Source organism: Pogona vitticeps, chromosome 4, assembly GCF_051106095.1.
Source record: "Pogona vitticeps strain Pit_001003342236 chromosome 4, PviZW2.1, whole genome shotgun sequence".
Taxonomy (NCBI): domain Eukaryota; kingdom Metazoa; phylum Chordata; class Lepidosauria; order Squamata; family Agamidae; genus Pogona; species Pogona vitticeps.
The window spans coordinates 73,504,098-73,522,899 of NC_135786.1; the positions used below are offsets into that span (position 1 = coordinate 73,504,098).

Below are 18,802 nucleotides of genomic sequence, written 5' to 3' on the forward strand. Positions count from 1 at the left end.
TCTTCCAATTAGCCAGGATGGGCAAGGTTCGAGTGGAGTGGTGGTAGAACGGACAGATCCAAGCACCCTGTCCACATCCTCAGGTCTCAACAATTGAAACTCATCCATTAATACTTGACCTAAGTACATCACACTGGGCACATCCTCTGATTCTGCAGTAACAGTGGAGTCCAACCCACTGCGAATCTGAGCGATTTTTCCCTCAAAATGAATGGCAAACTCGTCACAGCGAGCTGATGAGCAGTCCAGGACCTCCACCAGATTTCCTGTTTGAAGAACCAGGACTACCCAAAACAGCTCTGCTGGATGACATTCTGAGGAAGCAATGCGGCTGAAGAAATATTGCCATTTCGCCATCCATATTGCCATGAAATAGGCCTGATAATGGGCTCTAAGTTGTGTTCAATCGGACTCCCAGCAGGACTTCCTCCACCTGCGCTCTAGCCGTCTCCCCTCTTGCTTCATCGCCCGCAGTTCAGAAGTATGCCAAGGAGCTGTCTGGGCTCTGCGTGCAGGCAGAGGGCGCTTAGGCGCAATCGTGTCAACTGCCCGGGTTGGCCCTTCTCATGTGTTGGGCCGATGACACACTGAGACAGCCCCATGGTTGTCATTGCGGCCATGAAGTCCTGAGCCACCCCAGTGAAGGCAGCCTCAGCATGGATGTTGAGGTCCCCCAGCACCAACAGCCTGGGAGTCCTCAACACCAGGTCTGAGTCTACCTCCGTCAGCTCAGGCAGGGAGACTGTTGGTACGCAGCAGGGTGGGCGGTACACCAATAGAATCCCCAATCTGTCTTGTAAGCCCAACACACAATACAGGCCCTCAAGACCGCCTCTCAAAGGGACAGGAAGCCTGGTCAAGGAGATAGAACTCCTATAGACTATAGCAACTCCCCCTCCCCGACCCTCCGAGCGACATTGGTGCTGGACCGAGTACCCAGGGAGAGGGGAACACTACCCTCCTCTCCCAGCCAGGTCTCAGTAGTACACACCAGGTCAGCACCCTCATCCAGAATTACATCATGGATGAGGGCAGTCTTAGTTTGTACTGACCTAGCGTTCATCAACAGCACTGTGTGGCTCGAGGGTTTGCTGATATGGTCACCTGATACCATCTGGTTGGGTGTAGGACTAGAAGAGGGGATAGATGTAAGATATCTAACCTCTCTTCTCCTTCGTGGGCATGTTCTACCTCCACCGCCATTCCTTCCCCTACCCAGCACCACCTCAATGGCTGCCCCAAAATCCACTGTTGGTCTCTCTTAATTGATGACAATTAATAATCACTATTTAAAACAAAATCAAAACAAAACAAAAAAAACCTAAAGCCCTTCTCCCCCCCCCCCAGCCAGGTGGCTGATATTGAGGAGGGGGTGGGGCAGCCAGGAGTTGCAGGGCCCAGTCCTGCAAAGCAGAAGGAGACTGAGCCCGCTCCCTTGGGAAAAGCTGGCAGCCAGCAACAGCCCAGCCACAGTCCCATTGTCTCTCACCCAGTGACCTGTAGCAGGCAGAAGGTCTTTGGCTCTCCGAAGCACAGGAATGCTGGTCCATTTAGCAATAACTGGTATTTTACCTAGGTTTGAAAAGGAGCGCAGAATAATGGAAGGAAGCAAAAGGGGACAGCAGGAGAATGGTGTGTGGATAGGGAGGAAATACTGATGACATCAGTGCAGAACCTGATATTTAAGGAGAACAAATCTAGATGAGTCCTTTCTTTTCTTTTCAAATACGCATGCAAACTGTTGTTTGGCATTTAAACTCAACACCAAGACATTTGCCCTTGAATTCAGTCAACTTCTGAGAAAATCTTGGGAACTGTGAAAATATTGTTTTCTGTTAAATTCAGGTCCTATACTTGACATAGGGACGTGGTGGTGCTGCGGGTTAAACCGCAGAAACCTCGGTGCTGTAAGGTCTGTAGATCTTCAGCTGTAAGATCAAATCCACGTGATGGAGTGAGCGCCCGTTGCTTGTCCCAGCTCCCGCCAACCTAGCGGTTCGAAAGCATGCAAATGCGAGTAGATTAAATAGGGACCACCTCAATGGAAAGGTAACAGCATTCTGTGTCTAAGTCACACTGGCCATGTGACCACAGAGGATTGTCTTCGGACAAACACTGGTGGCTCTGTGGCTTGGAAACGGGGATGAGCACCGCCCCCTAGAGTCGAACACGACTGGACAAAAATTGTCAAGGGGAACTTTTACCTTTACCTATACTTAACATATATCAGGCATTAGGTATGTTTTATACATGATATGGTTTTCTTCAAAAGTTGGTATGAAACTGTTTTATAATTTGGTGTTTTAGAGGTTGTGACAATCATTGCACATTTCTAACTCAAGAGATCATATAGACTGACATAGCTTTTCTTACATCTTTCCAGAGTTTAGCATTTCATAAACTAGGCATGGAATCCAGACTTATAAGTGCAAGCACTGCCTACAAAGATCCTGGCTCTGGGCACCCTACGCGCTCCTTCCTGGCACAGCAACGGCATGTGAGCAACACACGGAGAAATCTGTCAGTTAAAGTACCTCCTGCAACCTCAGATTAAACTGCAGGGGATATTCATGCACTCAAGTGTCCTTAACTTATTTTTTATGTCTGTTTTAAACTCCCTGATAAGGTATAAGATTGTGATGCTGGGCATCAGATATTTTACTTGCAAGAACCATAGGCTGGTAAATTTAATTTGGTCAGCTATCTGTAAGAAGCAATGCAGAGCTAATAACTTTTCCTAGATTTGAAGTGGATTTGAGGTGTATATTGATAAGCACAACTCCTCAAGTATCTATATTTGTCTTCACTATGTGTTTTGTGTAAAAATACCAAAATTGGGATTGTATTCAAAATTTCATGTAATGTTTTCAATCAACAGTGATTACTGATTTTAATGGGAGTCAGTTTTGTTATTGGTGTCTCATCAAACAAAGTATTTTCCTTTTCTGTCCCCAGGGTTATCTTTAAATTTATATATATAATGTGGCCCATTCACGGCGAGATGCAATGTGTTCAGGAGTAGCACAGGGAAAGGAGAGCTCTGGCACATGCTGCTTTGAAGGCTGCATGCAGATGTTATAGGCACGGTGTATCTGGATCTTACCGTACTGTGACTAGGGACTGGATTGTGCCATAAAATTAGCCACCTGATGGCATGAAAATACTTACATAGTAGGGGGTGGCCCTATTAGTCTGCTGCAGCACAAAAGTTAGAGTCTCTTGGAACCTTGAAGATGGAAATATTTTATCTAGCATAAATGCAGAAGTGAGCTGGAGGCCACAAAAACTTACACCAAATAGAACATTTTATTCTTTCCAAGACCACAAGATTCTACTGTTTATACTTAAGGTGGTTACTGTTTTGTGTTTGTACTTCCAGATTAACAATGTTCTAAGATGCCCCATAGTAACTACTAAGCAGCTCTTTAAAGCCTTTTCAAATGCTTTTTACATGCATATATAATGAAGATAGTGATAGAGAACAAAATAAGCAGGAAAGAACATTACAGATCTTTGCATTCTGTCTGATAGAAGGCACTACAGCACCCTTTCAAATCAACGGTCAATATTGTTCAGTCTGTTAGGGTATGATAATCCCAAACACAAAAACTGAGTGTGAGTGCATGTTCATTGGCTGAAAAATGCATGCTTTCCCGGTGGACTTAGTGCTTAAAAAAAACATAGAACTTCACACGTCCAAAGTGAACTATATAGAATTTACCTTTTTAAAATATTTGCAAATGAAATATGATGATGCAATGGTAAACTTTTATTGCAGATAATTTACACACCACAAAGTGTAGAGTTGTGAGGCTTTGTGTTTTTTGTAACAATGGCTGAAATTCTGTTGCTTGACATAGTAAGTGGCAGCTAGATTAGGCCCATTAAATTAGTAGGGATTTGGTGAGTCAACTCCATACATTTTCTTGACTGAAGCAGGCCAAAGTGTTGTGATCTACTGTGTAAAATACCATGATGTCTGCCATTCTGAATCTATAGGTTCCCCTCCCCCCAGTCCCATTTTATCAAAACTGACCAAAAATCTGGTGCATGCAAACTGCAGTATTATATCCTTTTGTGTAGAGGTTTAAAACTGTAAGTCTTCATTATTGTTTTTTAAAATGTAACACTATTGGGAAAGTTTCTGGACAGTGCAATCTGGTACATGTTTACTCTATTACAAGTCCTACTGAATTCAGTATGACTTGCTCATGTGTAAAGTATTTCAGATTGCTCCCTGGGCACATTACATTCAGAGTCTCCAGTCTTTCAAGTTCTGTTTTTTAAGGGTTTCATAAGTTTGTTGACTACCTCTGGGGGTTCAAGACCTTTCTATTCTGCTGTTTCAGTTTTTGCTAGCTTGCTGAATTCTTTCCTTGGTCTGCAATTGCAGGGAGAAATGGCCAATACAGATTTTGTAGTATGATGTTATAATACTTTGATATATTGCAAGCAAGTGTGATTCTAACTGCAATGAATATACATTTAACTTCAAAGAGCAGGATTCATAAGCACAATAGACTTCTTTGATGAATTCAAATAGAAGTCTGTGTCTCTGTTAGTACTGATAAGTCAGCACCAGCACCTTGGTCCCACTAAAATTAAGTGTGATGAAGTCCTGTTGAGGGCAATAGAACTGGAAACAGTCATGACTTAAAGAGGACGAGATATCAACTAGCCTGCACTGGACTGAGGCCTAATTATGTCAGTTTTGTGTGTCTCCAAACTGAAGAGATGAGGATAGGAGTACTAGTTTACCAGTACTGTGATGCCTCACTTAACGATTGCCTCATTAAACGCCGAAACCGCTATACGATGACTCTTTTGCGATTGCAAAACAATGTTTTAATAGGCAAAAGCCGCTTTGCAACGATCGGTTCCCTGCTTCGGGAACCGATTCTTCGCATTACGACATTTTTAAACAGCTGATCAGCAGCTTTAAAATGGCCGCCCGCTGTGTAAAATGGCTCTCCAGTGTGTTTTTGGACGGATTCCTCGCTTTACAGGCACCGAAAATGGCCGCCCCTATGGAGGATCATCGCTGGACGGTGAGTTTTTCAGCCCACTGGAACGCATTGAACGGGTTTTCAATGCATTTCAATTGGATTTTTTATTTCGCTTAACAAGGATTTTGCTGTACAGTGATTTCGCTGGAATAGATTATCCTCGTAAAGCGAGGCACCACTGTAGTACTCTTTCCAGTAGGTTTTCCCTGCTTGTGCTGAGAGAATGATGAAGACAAATATACCCAGATGAAAAATCCTGGGTCAGTTTTTGAAAGTTTGAGTACTTTAACCAAACCAGATTAGATATAGTAGTAAGCATGCTGTCACTGAACATGTTTGGTTCCAAGCTTTTAGTTCCTCTTCCTAGTAGGATTTACCTCATCCCTTCTTACCTGAGGAAAACTTTAGAACAGAAGGAACTAGATGACCAGCTGCCATTATTTTTAGCAGCAGCACATTTGCTGCCATGTGTAATTTTCAGTCATGTAAAGCTTTAATAAAAGGTGTTAAATAATTCATTCTGTTTTGTAGCACTGTCTTCCTAAAAGCAGAAGAGATTCATGAGGGTGAGATTTTTCAGACGTGTTGATTAGATTATTAATAAAACAGTGCGGCGCTGAAGTACAGCCAGTTGTGAGTATAGGATGAATCTGTAGAGGCATAACTAGCCCCAGCTAATTTTTTCATCCTGCAGAAATAGACAGGTGACAAGTGTATGTGCATGATTCCTTGCCTACTGTATTGCAACAAATGTCTCAGGATACATAGCATCTCGTTGTGTGATACTGGACATGGTAAAAGTGGAAATCCAGTACTTGTGCACCACAAGCAGATCATCACTCTGCCCAAGTGAGTCATAGCTCGTATAACCTCTGGTTCACCTGCACTGTTGTCAGTGTGGGTTTTGCTTGCACAAGGAGATATTGGACGCCTCTTTCCACAGGCTTCAGAAAATGCAGAACAGGACAGCAAGATGCTCGCCTAGATATCTAGTGTTTTATTTGGGGATTTGTTTTGTCCTTTTTTTTTCTTTTGTAATCATTGGCAACTGAACATGTGGTTGACTACTTGTTGCTATTGCATTAGTTTTTTTTTTTTTTTTAAATTTGGAACTACCTCCTTTTAATAATACAGTTCAAATAACATTGAAGTATTTGATCACCAGCAAATGAACTCAGAAGTTTTGCCCTCTTTTTTTTAACTAATGAAGATTACTATAATAAGATGAATCATTCTTGAATTTCTTCTGAAATCTGTTTTTTTTTTAATGTGAATAATGATTTACCTATCTTGATGTGGAATATTGGATCTAAATGGTACTTAGATTGTTCCCTGTATTCACAGCATTGTGACTTTTCTTTAAATTCAAAAGTACTTTGTTGATATAAGAACTTTATGAATTGACACTATGACTAATTATGGAATATGTGGTATTTTATTTTAAAATATGAACATTTTTAAATTTGCTTTTAGAGCTCAGTGTTAATAAGGTTAATGACTTTGATAGAAATTAATGAAAGTTTAGTATTCTGTTTTTTCTCCGGTACCAATTTGCTTGGAATGGCATAAGTATAAGCAATACTAATATTGACCTTTAATAAAGACAAACAATAAGTCTAACTTTATATTTTTCATTAGATTTGCCAGGGTCTGATCTCCAATGTATACATGTCTGTGTCTGTATAAAGTAGTAGGCTGTGTAGACGTGATAAAAAAAGCATTTGCACTAATTTGTAAACATGGGTTTATTCTTTCTCCAAGATATTCTTTTATATTCACATAAAAACATTTGAAATTAGTTCTCTTGTCCTTGGTTCTTTTACGTATTGAACTAGCAACTAGATGCATGGCATTGTCAGTTCCAATACATATACGTAACAGCTTGAGCCTAGGGTTAAGCCTAAAAGCTAATTGTAAAATGCATGATTTAATAAGGAAAATGACCTCACAGAGCAGTTGCAGCAGTAGTGCAGCTGTATAGGTTAGGCCTGGGTACTGATTAGATGCTGGTGAAACAACAGTAAAGTATTTTTTTAACCATTACATTTAGTAAAACAGGGGCTATATTCACGCTACTGCGAAAAAAAATAGTTAAATGGTATAAACCAAATGTCTGAACTAAAAATACTGTTCAAACACATAACTTTTATTGGTATTGGGTAATATTGCAGTAATCTAGCAGTGCTGCAGTGGAACCAGTTACCTCGAGAGCTCCAGCGAGTGCTCCAGCACTGGAGGCGTTCAAGAGAAATTTGAACAACCACCTGACAGATGTTCTTCGTCCTCAGTTTCTGCATTGAGCAGGAGGTCGTATTCAATGTTGGAAGTTGGACTTCCAGCTTCATCATTCTATAGAATAAGGATTCTATGATTATCTGTGAGCTGCTACTGTGCTGTGGTGGTTAGAGTGACAGACTGCCCTTAGTATAAGATGGCTAAATTTGGATCAGTTTATCGCTGGGTTGGGCAACAAGTAGCTGTAGAGTTGCATATGGCCTTCTGCTTAATGTGAACATCTTTCGACAGATGAACTAGGCAGACTCATGACAAGACTGCTTTGTCTCTCTCAATAACCTGATGGGTGAGAAGGATCGGAGAGTGGAAAGAAAGGGGGGTCCTGGGTACTGCCCAAACAAGTACTACAATCTTCAAACACACTTACTACCATCTGTAGCTGCCACCAGTCGCCCCCAGGCCTCCCCCCCCCCGGCTTATAGACCTTGACAGAAAAAGACTTTACAAAGCATTTGGATGTGTATATGTTTGTGTTACATTTTAAATCATTTCATATTTAGAAAATAAGGTTCTTGGTAGGCAGTCATGGCAAAAATACTAATTTCCACTTCTCGTTCTTCTTTTCCTTCCACTTGTACTAGCGGAGTCCTGAGTGTAACCCTTTGCACAAGTGGAAATTCATGATGTCACTATTAGGACAATCTGTCTTTAGGCTCTGTGTTTGCTAACAAAATACTAGCCAAGGTAAGCATCTATGGTTGGCTAGAATATGATCAGAAGCTTGAAGAGCTTCTTCATAGGTGTGGAAACAAGATAGAAGAACATCTTTTTTTTAAGAAAGAAAAAGAACTTTAAAGTTGCTGAATTTACTAATCAAACTTCCAACTGGGTTGTGCTCTCCCAAATTTTATCAGTCCAGATCTGATCAGAAGATATAAGAACGTTTCCAGTTAATGTGCTGTATATGATCTGCTGCCTACCCAGTCTCCGGACAATTCCAAAAAAGAAAGAGACCACTTTCATCATTAAGAATAAGTCAGAATCTCAAACCCACAAGTGGGCAGTACCTTTCTTATAATTAAATAAGAATTCCAAAAACAAAAGGATGGGGAGGAAAGGAAAGGAAATGGTTTAAGTTCTCCAGAACTGACTGTCAGGCTTGCTTCACAGCTGGAGTTCAGGAGAACCCTAGGATTCTGTAGGTAGAACACATTCAAGGGTCCCACAAGGAATCTGCTCAAGATGGTAAGGTAGCACCCCTGCTGCTCATCTTGGTGCACTGAAACCTCGCAAGACAGTATAAAGGAACTGTCCAGTGCCTTGCTGCTGGCTCGTTTGACCTGCTCGGTCACTTCATCTGCAGTGGACAGCAAACCATTCCTTCTGTCTCGTGGGAATTTATTAGACTGTACAGTTTCTGTATTGAACAAGGTGTCAAAGTATATCTTAAAGATTAGCGCCGAAATCACAGCACTACTTAACAGGTGGTGTTTCATGTTTTCAGAGATCATGGTTGTAAACAAAGTCCATGTTTAATTCCCAAAGTCCAAGCACAAAACAAAAAGCACAATTTACAAACGGCGTGACATTAAAAAATAACTCCTGCTGTGATGCTCTTCTACTTATGTTTTATTTGTAGCATACAGTTTGACTGAAGGAAAATCATCATCATAACGTGCCATCCGGTCAATTCCAACCTCTGGTGAACCTTTTCAGGGTTTTACAGGTAGAGAATACTCAGAAGTGGTTTGCCATTCCCTTCTGGAGTCGCCCTGGGACTGTGCAGCTTGCCCAAGGACACACAGGCTGGCTCTTATCCCAGGAGGCATATGGGGAATTGAACTGCCAGTCTCTGGCTCCGCAGTCAGATTCCTAAACCACTATTACACACACTATAATCAGTATTTCAGTCATTTGTACATTTGATTGTCTGATTCATAGACGTCTCAAGAGAGAGAACTTTCAGTACTAGCCATGTACGGTAGAAAGCATTTAAGCATATTATATATTTATCATATATGTTCACAGTCATTTGTGCAATTATGTTTCATCAGAATTGTGTAGATGTGCAGCTATTTAAAAAGCAAGAGAACAGTAAAAGCAGAATCCTTTAATCACTTGGGTAAATTTCACAATGCACTTGAAGGACAGTCCAGTTAGAGAGGAAGCAAAGTGCAGGGAGCAGTTCATTAAGGGGCCCCAAAATCCTGTTCTAAAAGCCCCAAATGACAGGCTGTTTTAGATCACACCAAATGCCACCCTTATTTAACTACAGAAAAATTATTTCTAAAGACAAAAAAGGAAAGGGAGGGGGAGGCATCCTCCCTGGAGCAAGAGGAGGATGAAGCAAAGGCAGGCGGTGGTATTGACAGGGATGTGCCCATCACCATAAAAATAGGAAGTGGGGAATGCAGGAGTGACTTTCTTCAGTCACTGTAATGCCAAGGCTCTGTGAGAAAGAGAAATAGGGACACACACACTCCCCCTCTGTGTGTATTCCCACCCTTATCTTTTGTGAATGGAGAGAAGGTCACCTGATATCGAAGGAACCAGGGCCCAGAAGAGGAAGTAGCAGAGGCCCTGGAGGAAAATCCTTTGATTGTTTCCATTTTAATGTAGTCAACAGTGAGCAGAAATGCAAACAAGGACGCCAGAGCCGCCTGCAGAGACAAGGTCTCCCAGAGGAGCAGGGTAGTATTGTCAAAGCTCTACTAGATGCAAATCAAAACAGATTGCTGTGAGGGGGGAGCCACACCCACCTGCTGTTGCTACAGCAAGAAATAAGGACAAGGTTTTACCCTAGACCCTCAAAGCGGCCAATTGGAAATGAGCCAGCTAGAAACTCTACGAAAGAAGAGGGTATTGTTAGCGTGTCTAAGAAAGAGCAGAGACAAGAGTCATCCCTGTTACGATGAGCCACACTGATGGTGTGTTTGCTTGACAGAAATATTCAACAGGAATTTGTTTTAAAAAAAGAAATGTGTATGAATGTATCTTTTGGAACAAGAATGTCTAACTTCCTTCCCCACTTAAAAGACCACTGGGATGCTTCAGCTTGTTTTGGATATCAATTCCCATCAACCCATAATCTCATCATTAATGATACTTGGGAATTGTAGACAAAACTTTTGATTTTCCTTGAAGGCCACAATGATCCAAAGTGTGAGAGTGATGCTGAAAAATGTCACATTATTAATTCTAAAAATATATTCAATAATTTTCTTTGGAGGAGGGCAAAAATGTAATCCAACTTTTGCAAAATATCATTCAGCTACAGGATGAAAATTAAGGCTTCACAAGGACCCTCTGGTTTGGTTCAGAATGTAACTCAGCAATTCAGGCCCAAGGCTTGATTCCTTTAAGCTCTCCGCTGCCGGCTCCACACACCCTTGGGTTCAGAGCTGAAACACTGGACGAAAGACCACATCCAAGACTATCAATTGTGATGTTCAGAGTTGAAGTCCTGCATGGGGAAGCTGGGTGGTCACTGGGCAACAGCAGTACTATAACTGGCAGAGGTGAGCAAGCAGGCAGAGCAGCATGCGAAGACATCAAAATAAAAGGCCTTCCAAACAGGCGGTGTTACAGAATTTATGGAAGTGTAGAGCCAGAAGGAACTCCAAAGTTCACTTGGTCCTCTAGAATTGAAGGCACCATGCTTTCCCAAGGGTTCATAGCTGAAATAGTACACTGAGGAGAACAGCAAGGAGCACTTAGTCACCCAGCACCACCGTGACACCAAGGCATGCGGTGATTTGGGCTAGCCCTGGAAACTTCCAACCTGTGGTTTCATATGTCACCCCCACCTGCGCCATAGTTGCCTGCCTAAGCTGCTCGAAAGAGGGAAAGAGACTGAGAGCCATTACCACAGGGATTAATGCTCTCTGTTCTGGTTATGTAGTCTTCCTATGTGGCTGCTGGGACTTGTCTGTTTCTATCAAGCTCACCTCTTAACAAACATGAGAAGGTTCTGGGTGCGGGAATGCCTTGAAAATTGACCCTGCTCTTTCACTACCTGGAATGAAGGCAGAGAGGAACCCTGAGATCAAGAACTGCTCGATAGCTCAGTGGTTTCAGCATCTGGATGGGGACCCAGTGGTGGAGTTTAATTCCCCACTGTGTTTCCTTGATAGAGGCAGGACTTGATGATCCATAGGATCCCTTCCAGCTCTGCATTTCTAAGATGATGATGATGATAGCAGCCCAAAGCACAGAGTGTTCTGGTTTTCTGTGGTGCCTCAGTGTATCTCATGGGCTGTCTCTGCCATAGGACTGCTGTTGTCTCCTGGTTGCCTCTGATCTTGAGATTCAAATATGCCCCCCCCCCATGTCAGTGGAAGGGACTTTACCAACACTACTGGCCCCAACAAGTCTTACCAGGGGTGGCGGTGGGTGGGAGGGATGTGAAGGCGAACCAGTCTACCTCCCTCAGACCTGAGGAGCACCAGGTATTTTTGCTGTGCAGAGATGCCTCATGATTGATTACATTAAAGTAGTGATCAGACATAATGGTAAGAAAAATAATAGTTGAAATGATAAATGAGGTATAGGTTTACCTAATGAAGAGCGATAGAAATCAAACTCTATCTTGCAAATTCCATTCTGCAGTCAAGGTTTAATGTTACATCCATTGGAGCCTGGAAGGTGAACTTCTGCATTGGCACAGTGACGAAAAGGAAAATCTCCATCCTAGCCAATTGCTCTACAAGACAAGGTCACTCTCCTGGAAGAGGAGAAGAAAGTGTACCTTTCTGAAAGGTTCTAGCTGGGGCAACAGAAACAGCAAAACTGATGACAGGATCACAACAGACCAGGAAGCGAACCACTTTTTAACACTCACTTTCCAGTGACAAAGTACAGTGCAACTTGTCACATCTATTTCTTATCTAGACAAGTAGGAGAACTAGAACAGCACTATATTTGCTAGGACTTTGAAACAACTGTTTGTTTCAAAGTTTGCATCCTTGTATTTACCCAACAATCCCAAGATACCTAAAGGGTAAGAAGAGGTTGCTCCAAAATACACATTTAAAACATCCACTTCAATGAACTGGATCCACAATAGTGCTTTGCTGCATTCCGCTAAACTTTTATCAAGTAAAGGAAGAAGTTGGAGGGAGATAGTTGTTGTTGTTGTTGTGTCCCCTGATTTCTGGAAGTCATCCATCCATCCATCCACTACCATGCTCTGACAATGGAGGTGGATTCATGTAGGCAGAATCTCCAACCTGGATCCACTCTGGTATTTGTTTGATTACTTAGCCATGCCTTCCATGTTGCAAAAGCCAGTTGACCTAGAAGAACCCCAAAGGAAAAAAAAATCCTTCCAGAAGATACAGAAATCTCCAGGAAGAGGAAATCACATAACTGTGGGACAGCCACTGAGGTGACTTTTGTTTCAGCTTGGAACACAGAGGATAACCACAAGAGGGAATTCTCACCCCAATGTAAGTGTATAGTCGTCTTGAGTATGTAGTGCTCTATAGCCATTCCTCATTACATTTGCACCTGCCTTGGCTTCTCTTCTGTCCTTTAGCCAAAATGGATGTTGCAAGATGGGGAAAACCTATATGGACAGTTTTGTTCACCAGTGACAACTTAAAGGTGTGATGTAAGTCAGTATTTTGAACACTTGGCTTAAGGTTTTGGCATCTTAAGGGAAGAGGGGAAATATTTCTTTGACATTTCCTTGAAACTTACTTTGGGCAAGTAAAAGCTACTCAACATTGTGCCATTTACTGCCATCCAAGGTCTACATAGAGTCACAACATCACTTGCAAATGTGAACTCTCCAGCAGGCAGGGGTTCCCCAAGAAATATGGGGCAGCATCAAGAGCACAGACATGCAGCTTCCAACATGTACACATGTTGGAGCTATTTCAAACTTGTATCCTGCCTTTAGTAGATTTGACTTGTAGGGACCTTTCTGGACTGGAGTGACTGTCAATGAATCCAGTAGTAACCAATTGTTCTTTTCTGCCTCTTGATTTCAACAAGAGCCACACCTCTGTTCTTAAATGTCTTTCCCCTGTTTTTGATCTCCTGGCAGTTAGTGCAGATAGAATGTAGTCTGCAGAAGTTTGTTGGAAGCAGTCAGCAGTGAGTCTGTTGGACACTGATACTGTAAACAGTCATTGTTTTCTACATTATATTGTTTTTGATCTGTTCATAGCTGTGAGTAAATGGAAACTGTTTTATTCTTTTTCTTACCAATGTCTCAAAGTGAGTTGAGACTATATCAACTGATGAGACAGAAAAGGGGTGGTCTACTTTAGGAATATATGAAAGTAATTCTTCTCTGTAAGTCTCTGCATTTTTCTTACACAGCTAAGATAATTTTAAGCAAAAACCCCCTGCAACAATACATGCACAATGCAAGATAGAATTTTGATCACATGAGCAAAACTGCAAGAATCAGCAGTACTATGGATGGGTCTGTAAAGATCAGCCTTGGAAAGAGGACACCGAGACATGTCTCCAAGTTTTAATAGCTGCCTCCATCTGACATTAGTCAATTAAAATGTCTTCAATGAAAACAAATTAATTGAAAAGAGTAATAAAAGACCCCAGCCCAATGTATTGTTATGAACACAATCCAGGTTTGTTTGTGAGGGTCAGTTTTATGTTTCTAGGAATACTAGAAATTACAGCCATTATTTATGAGTGATGGCATTCTTGGGCCATGAGAAATTTAACCTCATGCAGATGCTGATCCCTCTTGGGTTAAATTTCTCATGGCCTGAGAGTGCCATTTGTGCATCTTGCAGTAATTCAACTGTACCCACTGAGGAATGGAAGTGTCACTGCCTGAGGGATATCTGTTATCCGAAGAGTATGGGATCACTGTGGCTGCTCCTTGCATTGCTGAGGAGTTCAGGGATAAAAGTTCAGGTAACACAACCTCTCTTGATCTTCTCCTGTCTCTTTTTGCACCCATTTCCTTTGCGTTGTTTTGGGCCTGGATTCTTTTCTGAGCAAAGCTGCAACTACTCTGGCAAGCCGAATTCGCAGCTTGACTTCTGCAGCTTGATTTGCAGCCTATTTAATGCATTCCATCCAGATTAGGCGATCACATGGAGAATGCAGTTTGTTTCCATGCCAGTGTCCACACTGACCCCTCAATCTGTTGTGGTCTGATCTGTGCCACAGCCCACAGCCCTGCTTCCATTCATTCCACCCTCTGCTAGATCCCCAGCTCTCCTTTTATGGCTCATTGTAAACCCCGTGGGCTGTTTAAAGTGTTACATGGCACTAGGGAAAAGGGACAGTGTTCCAAAGTTTTCCACAAAGCACAAACACATACATGCATACAGTGGAAATACAGTGGCCTGCTGGAGAATGTTGGAGTTGTTTCTATTCCATGTCAATGCTTCTCTCTCTCTCTCTCTCTCTCTCTCTCTCTCTCTCTCTCCAGGTGAAGGAAACTGAACAAAAGAGGGAAACATACATACAAAATGAAATTCTCCTGCTGCTCTCTTTTCTTTACCTGAATTCTCCTGGTTCAAGATAATCTGTTTTGGAAATCCACAAAAAGAACCCAAGAATGAAAAGTAGAGCATCTTTTTCCTCTGTCCCCATTCTGGTTAACTCAAAAGCCCCATTCCTTGTAAACATACATATGGAAGAAGTAGCCACACAAACCAACCTTCGGCACATTGCTTTTCTTAAATTTAAATTACACACATTGATGGATTGTTGGCATTCTGAAATGTTTGTTGCCAGACAATCATAGTGGTGGGAACATGTTCTCCATGAGGTTTTGCATCTGCTACTGTGATGATATCCTATTTCCCTGTGGGAACCCATTTCCTGCTTACTGCTGGGCCTGCTTTTGATTTTATGAGAACACGGCAACTGATATTTGGTTCAGGCCATTCCTGTGGCAGGCATTCTCTGAGAAGGCAAGCCAAGGCTCCCAAGGTCCTCTTGTTCGCAGTTTTAAAAGCTGGGTTTAAAGGACACATATGATGCTGATGATGGGAGGAAGGCATATCTCTCTTGAGTCATATTTCTCTTGACACCCATCCATGGAAGTAATACGCTCTGAAGTGACAAGACAGGTCAGAGGAGGGAAAACACACACACACACACACTTTTGTTGCCAGCAGTTTAGACATTAATAGTTGTGTGTTGTGTTATTTTGAGGGGACAGCACATTTACACTGTTATAAAAGCTGTTTACTCACTGCTTTACATTGTAGCCAAGTGTCATTTCTTTAGTGTTGTCACATGAAAATATATACTAAAATATTTATGAAATGTGCAGGGGTGTACTCACTTCTGTGATATACTGTATAAAAGTGACAATTCTAACAAGAGGTTCCCCTATTATCTTCATATTTTGTGTGTGTGGTACTTGGATGTTTAGCAGTTTTGTTCTAAAACATTTCATAAATCAAAGCACACTTATTAATTAGGAATTAAATAGGCTACTTACAATGCAATCATCTAGGCCTCCCTGGATAATTTTTTGTTGTCTTGAGCCCTTAAGCTTCAAGGATTCCCATGTGAAGATGTTATTGTATAATGTTGAAAGGGTGCACTCTTGTGGCTAAAATTTGGAATTGCTCTACATGGAGAACATGATTTCAGTTGGTTACTGCAGGAAATGATTTTGGAAAAGTGATATAACCTAGTCTAACTTTATTAGCTACCAGCGGAGTTATATGCTTGTCTATTTATTTTAGGGATTTTAAGCACACTTGACTTTGTGTTGAGATTATGGCCATTTTTTTTCTTGTTAACAATTTGAACATAAAACAGCAAGATGTTTTTCCTTAGGAAATATTGGCCTGACGAACAGAAACAGAATATTCAAGAATGTAGGGGTATTGCAGCATTTTCTTTAAACATTCTGCTGTTAAATGTTAAATATCTAAAAAATAAACCACCATACAATTAGTTTCCCATAAGGTAACAATTCTGGCCAGTCATATAAATTCAGTTACCACATTTAACTCTGCAAGTCTTTTATGTTAATAGCTAGAAATGGGCACAAATTTATTTATTTATTTATTTGATTTATTTGATTTATACCCCACCTATCTGGTCTACTCAAAATCAAAAAATGAACCAGGAAGTTTGTCACTTCTGAATTGGTTCAGTTCAGTTCAGGTTAGTCAAAATCAATGAAACAAAATCAAATGAACCAACAAATGTTTTTAGCAATTTAACAAACTTCCTGGTTTGTTTGCCCCCCCCCGCCCTCAGAGCCTAACCCCACCCCCTTCCTATTGCCCCCAATTGCCTCCCTGCCTCGTGCTTCCTCCTCCTCCTCCTTCACCACCACCATCTTCAGAGAGAGCAGCCTGGCTTCCCTCCTTGGAGCTGGGCCTGCTCTCTCTGCGCATGTGCCAGAGTCAGAGAGATCAGCTGGGACCAACGTTCCCTGATGTGGCTGTGCAGTGCAGGATCAGGGCCACGTGGCGCTGGATCGGGGCCAGACATTTGCTTCTGGTCACAGACACAATGACAACAGAGGAGGAGGAGGAGGCAGGACAAGGCAGAAAATGGACGGGGGGGGGGGGCAGCAGGAAGTGGGCAGGTGGGTGGTAGAGAGGGTAGAAGGTTTAGTTTTCTACCTCCCTGTCACAAACATTTTTAAAAAATGAACCAGTTCATGGTTGGTTTGTTTTTTAATGTTCAGAAAGTTCATGGTTTGTGGCTACCCACAAACCATGAGCCACAATTTTTCTGGTTCATGCCCATCTCTATTAATAGCTTCAACCTTTTTGTTTTGCCAGATACACAAGGTTTTGTGTCCTACAACCCCTGTCCATTGTCCATCCTTGGTGGGCTTCTGGGAGTGGAAGTCACACTGCTTATGGATCAAAGCCTTTTTTTAATTTTAATGTGAGGTGCCCACTTGAGGGAGTAGATTTGGGAGTGTTATAATGGCGGCTGTAGCCAAGAAATCAGAAGAAGACTAAGACTGGGAAGGACAGCAATGAAGGAATTTTTAAAAAGAGACTCAAGTATAAGGATGTGTTCCTCGAGACCAAGACAAAGATCATCCACACTTTTATACTTCCGATCACCATGTATAGATGTGAAAGCTGTACAGTTAAGAAAGAGAGAAGAATAAATTGATATGTTTGAAACGTGGTGTTGAAGGAGAGCTTTACCGATACCCTGGACTGCCAGCAAGAAAATCAAACCAAGCCTGAACTATCTATTTCTGGAGGCAAAAATGTTGAAGCTGAATGAGGATTCTCTGGAAAAGACAAGAATGCTGGGAAAAGTGGAAGCTAGCAGGAAAAGAGGAAAACCAAATATGAGATAGGTTGATTCTCTACAGTAACCCACATATCTGAAGCTGCAGGAGTTGAGCAGGGCTGTTTGAGGGCAGGACATTTTGGAAATCACTCATGTGTCACCATGAGTCAGAAGCAACTTGATGGCCCATAACCACCACAACATAAAAGCGCAGCAAATTACTACTTGTTGACTTGTTTGTTCTTCTCTTTCTGCAGCCAGGAAAGCGGTGTTCATGAGATCTTGAGTCTCAGATACCAAAATAATTTGGTTGGCTCTGGCTGTTGGGCTCCTTGGCTTGGGTGGCTATGGAAACCCACACTTTTCTCTAAGCATCAAGATAGCTTGCATCAGTTCTACTGAAAGAGGGATATGAAGAAAGGCCTGGTGCAAAGTAGGCACCTTCCTCTCCATCTTATACTCCTTTGCAACCATTAGCTTAATTTCTATTGTGAAGGATTAAACCCATTAATATCTGTTAACATCCATTCCTTGCAATGTACTTGATCCAGTCCTTCTTACTTGCTTGGGCAATATACATTGTGTATATACATAAATATTCAGTGGATAGAATATTGCAGAGTTTAGGAATAAGCAGTTGCAAACCAATTGCTTGTTATTAATACCTCTCCCCAACAGCAAAAACTTCTGCATTATGTTATGATTGTAACTGAATAGGAAATTACTACCTTTAGTAACACATTTTTTTGTTACTTTTACAGCTACAGGTGTTGTGTTCTTGCAAAAAGGAGGAAGTGGAACACCACGTAGTTCAAAGCCCACCTCATGCTTGCCTTTGGCACTGCTTTCAATGTTTATACAACAATAAAGGAGATGGAAGAAGAGCGGTTTTGCCTCATAGGCCAGCAGCTAATAATATTCAGATGATATTTTTAAGCAAACTTACCTTTTTAGCTACTTTTGACAAACAGGAAATAGTTGTTTTTTAATTGTAAATATACCAGTAACTAACTATTTTTGTGCCTTGACATGAAAGTTAGCATTATGCTTAAAAGATAACTTTGAAATACTGCAGCAACACTATATCAGCAAAGATGTAGCTTATAGCATCTCAGAGGCATCAAAATCCTGCCCCTATACTGTAAAACAAACCTACAAATGTTCCTGACTATTCAGAGGAAGGAAACAGTCAAGGCTTCCTTACAGTGCTATGTGGATTTAATTAAAGCCAAAATGTCATTTGTGTACATATCACAAGCATTTTTCTGGGCACAGATGTCTGTCTGGTGCCAATATGCTGTTTATGTACTTATCTGTCTCAAGCACATGGCCACGCACATATGCCC

The 18,802-nt window shown here is 41.6% G+C and overlaps 1 protein-coding gene across 1 annotated transcript in view; it reads left to right on the top strand.

The window, feature by feature from the left end:
* HOOK1 (hook microtubule tethering protein 1) overlaps positions 1-6,804 on the top strand; it is a 44,624-nt gene extending 37,820 nt beyond the window's left edge. The window contains exon 22 of the mRNA XM_020789871.3: positions 2,384-6,804. Within this exon, the coding sequence (XP_020645530.2) occupies positions 2,384-2,554 (171 nt within the window). The 3' untranslated portion in view covers positions 2,555-6,804. The remainder of the gene's footprint in view (positions 1-2,383) is intronic.
* The last annotated feature ends 11,998 nt before the right edge of the window (positions 6,805-18,802 follow it).